The 13,752-nt window shown below is 55.5% G+C and overlaps 1 protein-coding gene across 1 annotated transcript in view; it reads left to right on the top strand.

Moving 5' to 3' along the window:
- IGFN1 (immunoglobulin like and fibronectin type III domain containing 1) overlaps positions 1-13,093 on the top strand; it is a 93,669-nt gene extending 80,576 nt beyond the window's left edge. The window contains exons 16-23 of the mRNA XM_054395796.1: positions 449-622; positions 2,674-2,802; positions 4,166-4,468; positions 6,833-6,921; positions 8,140-8,335; positions 10,287-10,586; positions 11,869-12,195; positions 13,055-13,093. Of these exons, the coding sequence (XP_054251771.1) occupies positions 449-622; positions 2,674-2,802; positions 4,166-4,468; positions 6,833-6,921; positions 8,140-8,335; positions 10,287-10,586; positions 11,869-12,195; positions 13,055-13,068 (1,532 nt within the window). The 3' untranslated portion in view covers positions 13,069-13,093. The remainder of the gene's footprint in view (positions 1-448; positions 623-2,673; positions 2,803-4,165; positions 4,469-6,832; positions 6,922-8,139; positions 8,336-10,286; positions 10,587-11,868; positions 12,196-13,054) is intronic.
- The last annotated feature ends 659 nt before the right edge of the window (positions 13,094-13,752 follow it).

Below are 13,752 nucleotides of genomic sequence, written 5' to 3'. Positions count from 1 at the left end.
AGCAGCACTGGGAGAGGATTCTGCTTTGCTCTGCTCTGCTCAGACCTCTTCTCCAGGCTGCACACCCCCAGCTCCCTCAGCTTGGCCTCACAGCAGAGCTACTCCAGCCCTTGGATCATCTTTGTGGCCTCCTCTGGGACTCAACCCATCAGCTCTGTGTCCTTCTGCTGAGGACACCAGACCTGGAGGCAGGATTGGAGGTGAGGTCTCAGCAGAGCAGAGTGATTTTTTTTTTTTTTTTTTATTGCTTTTCAATTTTCTTCAAACCATGTCCTGGGCATGCAGCCCAGGACATGGTTTGAAGAAAATTGAAAAGCAATAAAAAAAAAAAAAATCACAGACTCAAGGACCTGGGTTGGAAGGGACCCCCTAAAGGTCGTCTCATCCAACCCTCTCTGCAGGAAGCAAGGCTTTACCTGCTGGTAATGAAACTCTGCTCTTCTTCTAGCTTCACCTGGTGCCCCAGATCCCCCTGAGATTGTCTGTGCCACCCAGGACAGCATCACAATAGCCTGGAGAGCTCCTCGTGAGGCTGGCAGCTCCAGGATCGTGGGGTACATGGTTCAGAAACGTAAGAAGGGAACCATCACCTGGCTGCCAGTCAACACTGGGCCTGTGGCAGGTAAGTGCCTTAAAGCCTGGAGCAGCCTGGAGCACCTGAGGCAGATGACACCAAGTTAGGAGCAGGAGTTGATCTGTTGGAGGGTGGGAGGGCCCTGCAGAGGGACCTGGACAGGTTCAATGGGTGGGCAGAGGCCAATGGGATGAGACTGAACAAGGCTAAGGGCAGGGTTCTGCACTTTGGCCACAACAACCCCAAGCAGCACTACAGGCTGGGGACAGAGTGGCTGAGAGCAGCCAGGCAGAGAGGGACCTGGGGGTGCTGGGTGACAGCAGCTGAACATGAGCCAGCAGTGTGCCCAGGTGGCCAGGAGAGCCAATGGCATCCTGGCCTGGATCAGGAATAGTGCAGCCAGCAGGACAAGGGAGGTTATTCTGCCCTGTGCTCAGCTCTGGTCAGGCCACACCTTGAGTCCTGTGTCCAGTTCTGGGCTCCTCAGTTCAAGAGAGATGCTGAGGGACTGGAAGGTGTCCAGAGAAGAGCAACGAAGCTGGGGAGGGGTCTGGAACACAAACCCTGTGAGGAGAGGCTGAGGGAGCTGGGGGTGTTCAGCCTGGAGAAGAGGAGGCTCAGGGGGGACCTCATTGCTGTCTACAACTCCCTGAGGGGAGGTTGTGGCCAGGTGGGGGTTGGGCTCTTCTCCCAGGCACCCAGCAGCAGAAGGAGGGGACAGAGTCTCAAGCTGTGCCAGGGGAGGTCTAGGCTGGGGGTTAGGAGGAAGTTCTTCCCAGAGAGGGTGATTGCCCATTGGGATGTGCTGCCCAGGGGGGTGGTGGAGTCACCATCACTGGAGACGTTCAAGAGAAGCCTGAATGAGGCACTGAGTGCCATGGCTGGGTGCTAGGTTGGACTGGATGTTCCTGTACCTCAACATCTCTCTGGAATTGAGGAGCCCAGAACTGGACACAGGACTCAAGGTGTGGCCTGACCAGTGCTGAGCACAGGGCAGAATAACCTCCCTTGTCCTGCTGACCACACTATTCCTGAAGAAGCAGACAGAAACCAAGCAAGCTGAGACTGCCCAACTCCCCAACCTTGTTTTGAGTAGAGATTCTTAGACATTTCTCTCTCTCCAGTGGAAGTGTTTATAATAATCATTATTGTGCTTTCTCACACCCAATAGTGATTTATTTACATTCTTTCACTTTTCTGCTCAAACTTTGTGAAGAAAAATTAATAAGACAGTCTTAAAACCATCACAGGGTTGTTTGCCTGGACTTTAGTGAAGCTACCAAGATGATCAGAGGCTGGAGAACCTCCCCTGTGGGGACAGGCTGGGAGAGTTGGGGCTGTTCAGGCTGGAGAAGGCTCCAGGGAGACCTCAGAGCAGCCTTGCAGGATCTGAAGGAGCTCCAGGAGAGCTGGGGAGGGACTTTGGCCAAGGGCTGGGAGTGCCAGGATGAGGGAGAATGGCTTTGAGCTGGGAGAGGGGAGAAGGAGAGTGGAGATGAGGAAGAAATTCCTTAAAGTGAGTGTGGGGAGAGACTGGCACAGGTTGCCCAGGGAGGCTGTGGCTGTCCCCTACCTGGAGGTGTTCCAGGCCAGGCTGGATGAGGCCTTGAGCAAGCTGGGCTGGTGGGAGGTGTCCCTGCCCATGGCAGGGGATTGGCACTGGATGATCCAGGCTCTGGTCATGGATGTCCAATGACAGGAGAAGGGACAATTGATGGAAGCTGGAGCAGAGGAGGTTCCATGGGAACATAATGAAAAAAATTTCATTGTGAGGGTGCTGGAGCCTGGAGCAGGCTGCCCAGAGAGGTTGTGGAGTCTCCTTCTCTGAAGACAGTCAAACCCCACCTGGATGTGCTCCTGTGTGACCTGCTCTAGGTGGTCCTGCTCTAGCAGAGGGGGTTGGACTTGGTGATCCTCCCAGGTCCCTTCCAACCCCTGGCACTCTGTGATTCTGTGACCTTAAAGGACCTTTCCAACTGAACACTCTGTGAGTCTGGGAGGCTCAGTCCCCAGATCTCCATGGAGAGAGGTGCAGCACTGTGGTCTCTCCCTGTCCTGCTTGGGGACCAGCTCAGCACCCTCTGCTTTTCTTTCTGCAGACAAGAAGATGAAAGTGCCCAAGCTGAAGAAGGGTCTGCAGTATGAATTCCGGGTGGCAGCTGTCAATGCTGCTGGCCTGGGGGATGCCAGCAACCCCTCCCAGCCAGCCTGCACTCGGGATGCCACCAGTAAGTGCCCTGCCCACCCCCTTCTGGGTCTGGGACACACAGAGCTGAGCGGAGAGGTGATGCTGGCCATGCTTTGTAGAAGTGAAGGCAAAGGTCATGATGCCAAGCAGGGAGGAGTTGTTGACCCCTTGCCAGGTTTGCTGCCATCCAGGGTGGCCTGGCCAGGCTGCAGAGCTGGGGGAGGGCAATGGAATCCAACCAGGGCAAGGGTAGAGTCCTGCATCTGGGGAAGGACAACCCCCTGGACCAGTACACGTTGGGTGCTGTTCTGGTGCAGAGCAGCTCTGAGGAAAAGGACCTGGGAGTGCTGGTAGACAGCAGGATGGCCACGGGCCAGCAGTGGATGTCCATGGGCCAGCAGTGTGCTCTTGTGGCCAAGAAGGTCGATGGCATCCTGGGGGGCATTCAGAAGAGTGCCCAGCAGGTCAAGGGAGACTCTCCTCCTCTTTTACTCTGTCCTGGTGGTGCCACATCTGGGATACTGTGTCCAGTTCTGGGCACCCCAACTCAAGCAGGACAAAGAATGACTGAAGAGAGTACAGCCCAGGGCCACTGAGCTGCTGAGGGGACTGAGACATCTCTGACATGAGGAGAGGCTGAGGGCTGGGGCTGGACAGCCTGGAGAAGAGCAGGCTGAGGGGCATCTGATCAAGGCTTACAAACATCTGAGGGGTGGGTGTCAGGAGGATGGGGCCAGGCTCTGCTCAGTAGTGCCCAGGGACAGGACAAGAGCCAGTGGGCACAAACTGGAGCCCAGAAAGTTCCATCTAAACATGAGGAGGAACTTCTTTGGTGTTCCAGCTGGAGCCCTGAACAGGCTGCCCAGAGAGGTTGTGGAGTCTCCTTCTCTGGAGGCTTCCAAGCCCCACTGGATGTGTTCCTGTGTGCCCTGTCCTGGGTGCCCCTGCTTTGGCAGGGGGTTGGACTGGATGATCTCCAGAGGTCCCTTCCAACCTCTACCATTCTGTGGCTCTATACTTGGGGACTGTCTCTAGGCTGAGGATCTGCTCTCAGCATGAGGCAGCTGTGGAAGGCTTTCCTGTGTGGTACCTCAGAGCAGACTCCCTGTGTAGGAGCTGTGTGGAGGAAGTGCTCAGCGTGGGCTGTGGACCACTTTGGGAGTGTTGCAGGTAGCACTGCATGGCTGGCAGGGGCAAGGAGCTGGATTCAGCTCTGAAGAATTGGGAGAAGGTGGAAGCCAGGCCACAGAGTGGGGATCCAGTGCACTGCAGGAATGTCAGAGACCCCACAGAGCGACTGAAAAGGGGGCACAGAAACCTTAGAGTAAAAAGAGCTCAAATAAAACTTAAAAGAGCTTAATTAAATCTTAAATAAAGAGCTTCAATAAAACTTCCCTTTTCAGAATCTCCAGGCCAAGTGCAGGACCTCAGGGTGAGCAGCAGTGACAGCAGCAGCGTCACCTTGACATGGAAGAGACCTGAAGGGACAGATGGGAACGATGTGAAGGGCTATGAGGTGGAGATGAGGTCTTCTAAGAACCTCAGCTGGACCAAATGCAATGGTCTGCCCATAGAGATGACCACCTACACAGTCAAAGGCCTCCAAGCCAACAAGACCTACTTCCTACGTGTGAGAGCCCTCGGTGACAGTGGCCCAGGAGAAGCTGTGGAGCTTGAGGCTTGTGTTGGAGATGCCTCCCCTGTAGGTAAGTGTTGTGCTTTAAGCTGTCCTGCTAGCCCAAAGGGGAACAGATTTAGGTTGCCTCCCCTCTCCCCTTTTCCCAGTAGGGGAAAGCAAATCAGGCAGGAGGAGAAAAGAGAGGTAAAATCAGGAAAGAAAGAGTCTGTAAGCGATTTGGAAGTAAAAAAAAAAAAAGATATGTTTGATGAAATATGAAAGGTGTTTAAGTAAAAGGAAGGTTACAAAGGCATAAGGGAAAAGGGTCAATGAAAATATCTACAAACCCAGGCACAGCTGGCAAGGGATTCTCTGGACACAATGTGGATTCTCTTTGGATGCAATGTGGATTCTCTTTGGATGCAATGTGGATTCTCTTTGGATACACTGTGGATTCTCTGTGGATGCAATGTGGATTCTCTGTGGATGCAGTCCTTAAGAGCCTGGAGCAGCATGGGACAGACCCCACCACGTGGTTACAGCCACAGCAGGAGGGTATCAGCAAAGTGAGGGCTGGAGAAGAGAGTGAGGCAGGGAATGGCTTCCCCTTACAAAGGGCTGTGGACAGGAAATGGGAGTGGAATAGACTTTGACCCAGGGACCCTTCCCCCTGGCAGAGGGACCAAGTCTCTGCCCACCTGGGTCAGGTTTCTTTGTCCACGTGGGGCTAGGTTCTTTTCAGCCCAGCCCCGTCCTGGGCTGGGCTTAACCTAGCACAGCAAGTCCCAAAGGGCTGCTCTCAGAAGGAGGAGGTCACTCTGCCCCTAACAGCATGCAGGCAAGGTCTGCAGGTCATGATGCTGAGCTTCTGCCAAGACCCAGACTGCAGCAGGAGGACAGTTGGTGGCATTCAGAAGAGTGTGGCCAGCAGGGCAGGGGAGGTTCTCCTGTCCCTCTGCTCTGCCCTGATGAGGCTGAGTCTGGAGAACTGGGCCCAGTTCTGGACTGCCCAGTTAAAGAAACACAAGGAACTACTGGAGAGAGTCCAGGGCAGGCTGGGAAGCTGCTGAGGGGCCTGGAGCAGCTCTGTGAGGAGCAAAGGCTGAGAGCCCTGGGGCTGAGAGCCTGCAGAAGAGCAGCCCCAGAGGGGAGCTGAGCAATGCTCAGCAAGAGACAAAGGAGCTGTGGGGAGCAAGAGGCTGGGGCCAGACTCTGCTCAGTGGTGCCCAGGGACAGGCCAAGGGGCAAGGGGCACAAACTGGCACCCAGGAGGCTCCATGTGAGCAGAAGGAGAAAATTCTGTGTTCTGAGGGTGCTGGAGGCCTGGAGCAGGCTGCCCAGAGAGGTTGTGGAGTGTCCTTGTGTGGAGAGCTTCCAACCCCCCCTGGGCATTGTGCCCCTGGGCAAGCTGCTGTGGGTGCCCTGCTGGAGCAGGGGGGTTGGCCTGGATGAGCTCCAGAGATCCCTTCCAACAACACCATGCTGGGATTTGGGGATTCTGTGAAGAGTGCTGCACTGCTCCTCTAGAGTGTGGCCTTGTTTGGTCTCATCACCAGGAAGCTCATCAGGTTCAACTGACAACAGAGGCACAACCCCAGTGCTCAGCTCTTGTCAGAGACTCCTTCTGATCAGAGAAGCCCTCAGACTCTATTTTCTCCTCTTTTTTCAGGCCATTTCCTATTCTTCTGTCACCTCAGACTAGGGACAGGAGCCCAAACCTCACCTGGGTCCAACCTCCTCTCAGGAGCTGTAGAGAGCAATGAGGTCTCCCTCAGCCTCCTCTTCTCCAGGCTGCACACCCCCAGCTCCCTCAGCTGCTCCTCCCCAGCCCTCTTCTCCAGACCCTTCCCCAGCTCTGTTGCCCTTCTCTGGCCCTGCTCCAGCCTCTCAATGTCCTTCTGGGAGTGAGGAGCCCCAAACTAATCCAGCACTCAGGGTGCAGCCTCCCCAGTGCCCAGCAGAGGCACAATCCCTGCCCTGCTCCTGCTGCCCACACCATTGCTGCTCCAGGCCAGGCTGCTGGTGCCCTTCTTGCCCCCCTGGGCACCCCCTGCCTCATCTGCAGGTGCTGTCACCCAGCACCCCCAGGCCCTTTTCTGCTGGGCAGTTCCCAGCCACTCTGCCCCAAGCCTGGAGCCTTCCTGGGGTTTCTGTGACCCAAGAGTAGGACCCAGCCCTTGGCTTTGTTAACCTTCATGCATCTGACCTCAGCACAGGGACCCAACCTGGCCAGGCCCTTCTGCAGACCCTTGCTGCCCTCCAGCAGGTCACCACTGCCACCCAGTTCAGTGTTGTCTGCAGACTGGCTGAGGCTGCCCCAATCCCCTCATTTCCCTCATTTCTTCACAGCCTGCAGAGTGGCTGCAGGGCAGGCAGGGGCCAGCCCTGCATGGGGCTCTGCCAGCCCCTGTGACACTGCTCAGGTCCTTGCTGTAACCCCTGCCTTCTCCAGTTCCTCCCAGGCTGCTGATTGATGGCACAGTGAAGAGCACCCTGGTTGTAAGAGCAGGGAACACCATCAGGGTGAAGATTCCCTTTGAGGTGAGTACCCAGAGCTGTCTGGCTCAGTGCCCAGTGGCACCAGGGGTGGAAGCTGAGCTGTTGCTTTCCTGCATGGAATTTGGTTTACAAGCCCTGGGCAAATCCTGTACCCTGTGCTGTGCTCATGTTCTGCACAGGCAGAGAATCATTAAGGCTGGAAAGGACCTCTGAGATCATCCACTCCAGCTGTAACCCAACCCCACCATGGCCCCAAGTGCCATGGCCACACCTTGCTTGGACACCTCCAGCCATGGGGACTCCACCACCTCCCTGGGCAGCCTCTTCCAATCCCTGACCACTCCTCCAGCAAAGAAATTTTTCCTCCTCTCCAACCTAACCCTCCCCTGGCACAATTTCAGGTCATTTCCTCTCCTTCTCCTCTCACCTGAGACTGGGGAGCAGAGCCCAACCCCCACCTGGCTCCAGCCTCCTCTCAGGAGCTGCAGAGAGCAATGAGGTCTCCCTCAGCCTCCTCTTCTCCAGCCTCAACACCCCCAGCTCCCTCAGCTGCCCATTCATACATTGCCCTCTCCTACCCCTCACCAGCCTTGTTGCTCTTCTCTGGATGCCCTCCAGCCTCTCAATGTCCTTCTTATGCTGTGGCACCCAGAACTGAATCCAGAACTCAAGCTGTGGCCTCACTAGTACCCAGCAGAGGTACTAGTGCTGGACAATAACTTCCCAGGTACAGAAGGACAATAACTTCCCTGCTCCTGCTGCCCACACCATTGCTGCTCCAGCCCAGGCTGCTGGTGCCCTTCTTGCCCACCTGGGCACCCCCTGACTCCTCTCCAGCTGCTGTCACCCAGCACCCCCAGGTCCCTTTCTGCTGGGCAGTTCCCAGCCACTCTGCCCCAAGCCTGGAGCCTTCCTGGGGTTGTTGTGACCCAAGAGCAGGACCCAGCCCTTGGCCTTGGTGAACCTCATGAACACCCTGGAGGTGTTCAAGCAAGGTGTGGCCATGGCACCTGGGGCCATGCTTTAGTTACCATGGTGGGGTTGGGTTGCTGGTTGGACTGGGTGGTCTTGGAGGGCTTTGCCAACCCAAACAATTCTGTGGTTCTATGGTGACTCCACCACCTCCCTGTGCAGCCTCTTCCAGCCCCTGACCACTCCTGCAGGACAGAAATTTCCCCTGACCTCCACCTGGTTTAAAGATGTGAAGACACAATCAGGAGGCAGACCAAGCAGGCTGTAAGCTGTGTTGTTCCTTCACAGGGATCTCCAGAGCCAGTGGTGACCTGGCTAAAGGATGGGCTTCCTCTTCCCAAGAGGGCTGCCATCAACACCCAGGATGGCACCACCCAGCTGCTGGTTGGAGCAGCAGAGTTCTGGGACAGTGGAACCTACACTGTGGAGCTGCAGAATGCATTGGGGAAAAGAGAAACCTTCAGCTTCCAAGTCCAAGTCAGAGGTACCTCACCCACTGCCCTCTGCCCTGAGGGGGGCTGGGCATGGAATGGAGCTCAGCAAGGGCAGCTCTGGTGCAGCACAGCCAGGACCAGAGTACAGCCACAGAGCCCTAGAACAGTAGGGGTTGGAAGGGAGCTTCAGAGAACATTGAGTCCAACGCCTCCACCAAGCAGAGCACTTCATCCTCTTCCTGACAGTCTGAGTTCAGTGAGCAGCAGGCTGTAGGGCAGCAACTCCATACAGAACCAAAGATTCATGGAATGGTTTGGGTTGGAAAGTTCTCTAAGTCCAACCTTCAGCCCAGACCCACCATGGCCACCAAACCATGGCCCCAAGTGCCATGGCCACACCTTGCTTGGACATCTCCAGCCATGGGGACTCCACCACCTCCCTGGGCAGCCTGTTCCAATCCCTGAACACTCCTCCAGCAAAGAAATTTTTCCTCCTTTCCAACCTAACCCTCCCCTGGCACAATTTCAGGCCATTTCCTCTCCTTCTATCACCTGAGACTAAGGAGCAGAGCCCAACCCCCACCTGGCTCCAGCCTCCTCTCAGGAGCTGCAGAGAGCAATGAGGTCTCCCTCAGCCTCCTCTTCTCCAGGCTGCACACCCCCAGCTCCCTCAGCTGCTCCTCCCCAGCCCTCTTCTCCAGACCCTTCCCCAGCTCTGTTGCCCTTCTCTGGCCCTGCTCCAGCCTCTCAATGTCCTTCTTGGTGTGAAGGACCCAGAACAGAACCCAGGATTTGAGCTGTGGCCTCAGCAGTGCCCAGCCCAGGGGCACAATCCCTGCCCTGCTCCTGCTGCCCACAGCTTTGCTGATCCACGCCAGGATTCTGTGTCCCTACAAGCTGAGAACATTCATCTGTGCCAACCCTCACTGACCTCTGCCCACACGAAGGGAAGGACCCTAGCAGCACAGAGGCAATGCAGCAGAGGTTCAGTTAACAGCAAATGAGCTCCTGGCAGTGGAGGAGGCAGCATCTTTGTGTCCCTTCTGATGGCCAGGATGCTTCCTCAGCACCCAGACACAGAATGGACTCAGAGTGTCACTGTGCCACTTCCCCTGCACAGAATCACAAAATGCTTTGGGTTGGAAGAGACCCTCAGAGGTCCTCCTGTCCAACTCCCCTGCAGGAAGCAGGGACATCCCCAGCTGCATCAAGTTGCTCTGAGCCCCAGCAAGCCTCTCAAGGTTCATAGAATCCTAGAATGGTTTGGGTGGGAAGGGACACCTCACACCACAGCAGGTTGCTCACAGCCACCTCCAGCCTGGCTGCAAACACCTCCAGGGATGAGGCTTCCACCACCTCCCTGGGCAACCTCTGCCAGTCGCTCACCACCCTCATGGGGAAGAATTTCTTCCTAACATCCAATCTGAATCTCTCCACTTCTACTTTTGTTCCATCCCCCCCAGTCCTGTCACTCCCTGACACCCTCAAAAGTCCCTCCCCAGCTTTCTTGGAGCCCCCTTCAGATCCTGGAAGGCCACCAGAAGGTCTCCTTTGAGCCTTCTCCTCTCCAGACTGCACAACCCCAACTCTCTCAGGCTGTCTTCAGAGCAGAGCAGCTCCAACCCTCTGCTCATCCTTGTGACCTTCTCTGGACACCTTCCAGCCCCTCCAGATCCTCCCTGGAACAGAGGCTCCAGCACTGGACACAGAGCTCCAGGTGTGGTCTCAGCAGAGTGGAGCAGAGGGGCAGAATCCCCTCCCTGCCCTGCTGGCCACACTTCTGCTGCTGCAGCCCAGGCTCTGCTTGGCTCTCTGGGCTGCAAGTGCTCACTGCTGGCTCCTGGCGACCTTCTCACCCTGTGCAACCTGTCCCAGTGCTCCACCACCTTTGTGGCAAAGACCTTGTTCCCCTGGGGCCACTTCTCCAGCTTGTCCAGGTCCTTCTGGATGACAATCCCATCCCTGATTTGTTTTTTTTTTTCTTTTGCCTTCATCCAACAGATATCCCACAGCCTCCTGGGCCTCTTCAGCTGGCAGAGAATGTGCCAGACACTGTGACAGTCACCTGGGAGCCATCACCATCTGAGAAATGGGAGAGAAATCTCTTCTACACAGTCCTGAAAAGGGAGTCAGAGAAGGGCCTGTGGCAGGTGGTGGGGGACCTGATCTACACCAACAAGTTCACCTTCACCAAGCTGATCCCACGCAGGGATTACTACTTCAGAGTTGTGGCCAAAAATGAGCTGGGAGTCAGTGGCCCCTCTGAAACTGTGCAGCCCTGGAGGATTCGAAGACCAAAGGGTAACACAGAGCCACAGAAGGGCACCTGGCTGGGGGGGAGAGGGGTGTGCTTGGGGTCTTCTCTGCTTGCTCACAGACCACCCTGAGATGGGGGCTCTGCTCCTGTGAGTGTTTCGCTGCCCAGAACAAGACTACCTAGAGACAGACCCTAAGGAATTCTGGTGGGGCGGGGAAGGGTTGTCCTATCTGCATGGACATTGTGCAGACAGAGCCTTTATGTCCAGCCAGCATCACAGACCCATAGAAGAGGAGGGGTGGGAAGGGACCTCTGGAGACCAGCTCACCCCTCACCCCCCGCCAGAGCAGGGGCACCCAGGGCAGGGCACCCAGGAACACATCCAGGTGGGGCTTGAAAGGCTCCAGAGAAGGAGACTCCACAACCTCTCTGGGCAGCCTGCTCCAGGCCTCCAGCAGCCACACACCAAAGAAGTTTCTCCTCATGTTGAGGTGGAACCTGCTGGCTTCCAGTTTGTGTCCATTGTTCCTTGTCCTGTCACAGGGAACCACTGGACAGAGCCTGGCTCCTGCTTCTTGCCCCCCCACCCTGCAGAGCCTGGCACCATCAGGTCATTGTCATTTCCCACACACATCTAAACATCGACTGTTACAGAAACCATAGATTCTGGCTTTAAACTTAAATTCTGGCTGATTTGAGAAGAAACAAGACATAGAACTGCTGCAGAGGGTCCAGAAGAGACCATGAAGATGTTCAGAGGGTTGGAGAACCTTCTGTATGGGGACAGGCTGGGAGAGTTGAGGCTGTTCAGCCTGGAGAAGAGAAGGCTCCAGGAAGACCTTAGAGCACCTGAAGGGGCTCCAGGAGAGCTGGGGAGGGACTTTGGCCAAGGGCTGGGAGTGCCAGGTTGAGGGACAATGGCTTTGAGCTGGGAGAGGGGAGAGTGAGACTGGGGATGAGGAAGAAATTGTTGAGAGTGAGGGTGGGGAGAGCCTGGCACAGGTTGCCCAGGGAGGCTGTGGCTGCCTTCTCCCTGGAGGTGTTGAAGGCCAGGCTGGATGAGGCCTTGAGCCAGCTGGGCTGGAGGGAGGTGTCCCTGCCTATGGCAGGGGGCTGGAACTTTGAGGTCCCTTCCACCCCAACCCACTCCTAGGATTCTGTGGTTCTATGAGTCTCAGCCACAGTCCCCAGGGGATCTCAACGCCAGAGGCTCTGCACAGCCAAATGCTGTGGTGCAAATCCTGTCCTTCAACCCTGACTCCTGATGCTGTGGAGCCTTCTCTGACCATGTTTGTACCTTGCTGTTTGGTTTTTGTCTTTCCACAGCTCAGTTTGAATTCAAAGCACACAGCTACAGGGGAGTTAACCCAAACCAGCCCCCCAGGATCCTCGTCCCCCTGAAGCCTCACGTGGTGCAGACCGGCAGCGAGTGCCGCATGAGCTGTGCAGTTGGAGGCCACCCCTCTCCCAAGGTGACCTGGTACAAGGACAGCAGAGACCTCTCCAATGACCCTGCCTATTTCTGCACCAATGATTTTGGGGTCTGCTCCCTGGTGGTGCTGGGAGTCTCCAAGCAGGACGAAGGGGAGTACATGGTGGAAGCCACCAACGCCTTGGGCCGTGCCTTCAGCAGAGCCTTCCTCACTATCAAAGGTAAATGGTCCTGAGTGCTTCTCCTCTTCCACTCTGTGATGCCAAGACATGGCACTGCTCTTGAGATACCTCTTGAGATGCCTGCAAGAGTCATCCCCTCTAAGGCAGTGCAGATGTGGACTGCTCTGGTAAGCACAGGTGGTGACAGTGCAGTGGTGATGGCTCCTGCTGAGACTCGGGGAGAAGAAGTTGTCCTCTGGTTTCAGTTCTGGAGACTCCAATCACAGAATCAGAGAATCATAGAATCAGAGAACCACAGAGTCATAGAATCACAGAACCACAGAATGACAGAATCACAAAATCATAGAATCACAGAATCAGAGAATGATAGAATGATAGAATCAGAGAATCACAGAATCAGAGAATCACAGAATCACAGAATCAGAGAATCAGAGAATCACAGAATCAGAGAATCACAGAATCAAAGAATCAGAGAATCACAGAATCACAGAATCAGAGAATCACAGAATCACAGAATCAGAGAATCACAGAATCACAGAATCAGAGAATCACAGAATCAAAGAATCAGAGAATCACAGAATCACAGAATCCCAGGCTGCCCTTGGCCTTCTGTGCTGCCAGTGCCCATTGCTGACTCCTGTCCAGCTTCTCCCCCACCAGCACCCCCAAGTCCTTCTCTGCAGGGCTGCTCTCAATATCCTTTGTTTTGGTTCAAATAACACAATCCAGGCCCTCTTTGGCTCCTGTGAGTGCAGGCTTTGGGCAGTTCACCCTTAGCAGGTGTTGGACTTTTGACTCTGTAACACTCCAGGGCCCCCTTGGAGTGCAACCTCCCAGACTCTGTCCCTCACTGCAATACTGAGCTGCTTTTCCCTCTCTCTCTCTCTCTCATTTTCAGACTCCACCCTGTAGCCTGACCCTCCTGAGAACATCTCTGCACCACCACCTGGACTGAGAACTGCCCAGGGGTTGCACTTTGAACAAGATGCTGCATTTTATTCAAAAGGGAAAAAAAAGAACAACAAACCAAACAAACCTCCAAGAGAACTGTGGCTTTGTAATGCTGATGGCTTTCCACTACACCTTTAAAACACAGATATGAAGCTTCAGGTGCACTGAAGATGAGAGGGAAAATGATTGGCCAAAATCAGACCTTCCATGGGGAAAGAAATCCCAGAGGGCCAGGTTGGGAGAGACCCCAGGGATCATCTGCTCCAAGCTTTCTAGGTGATGGTGGAGCTGCAGTGAGCTGCCCCCAGCAGCCTGGCAGCAGCACAGCTGTGGGCATCACCTCCCCTCCTTTGGCCAGGGGTGCTGAGCCCAGCTGCTGACTCTTGTCCATGGGCAAGGAGGGTTGGGGCAGGTGGTGCTGAGGGGAACACTTCTTCCTAGCATGGTCCCCAGCACTTGGGCTGCCACAGCACCAGCAGCTCCTGCCCAGGGAATTTAAGCCTCAGGATGAAAACTCTTCCCAAATTTAGGGTTAGCTGAGAGGTGTCTGGGAGCTGGGGAGTGCACAGCTGCTGCCTGAGCAGGCAGATGGCAGAATCCCAGAGTGCCAGCTTGGGAGGGACCCCAAGGCTCAGCTGGGGCAAC

This window comes from Indicator indicator, chromosome 35 (genome assembly GCF_027791375.1).
Source record: "Indicator indicator isolate 239-I01 chromosome 35, UM_Iind_1.1, whole genome shotgun sequence".
NCBI lineage: Eukaryota > Metazoa > Chordata > Aves > Piciformes > Indicatoridae > Indicator > Indicator indicator.
Note: the sequence above shows the minus strand (reverse complement) of the source record. Positions and strands in the feature narration are given on the sequence as shown.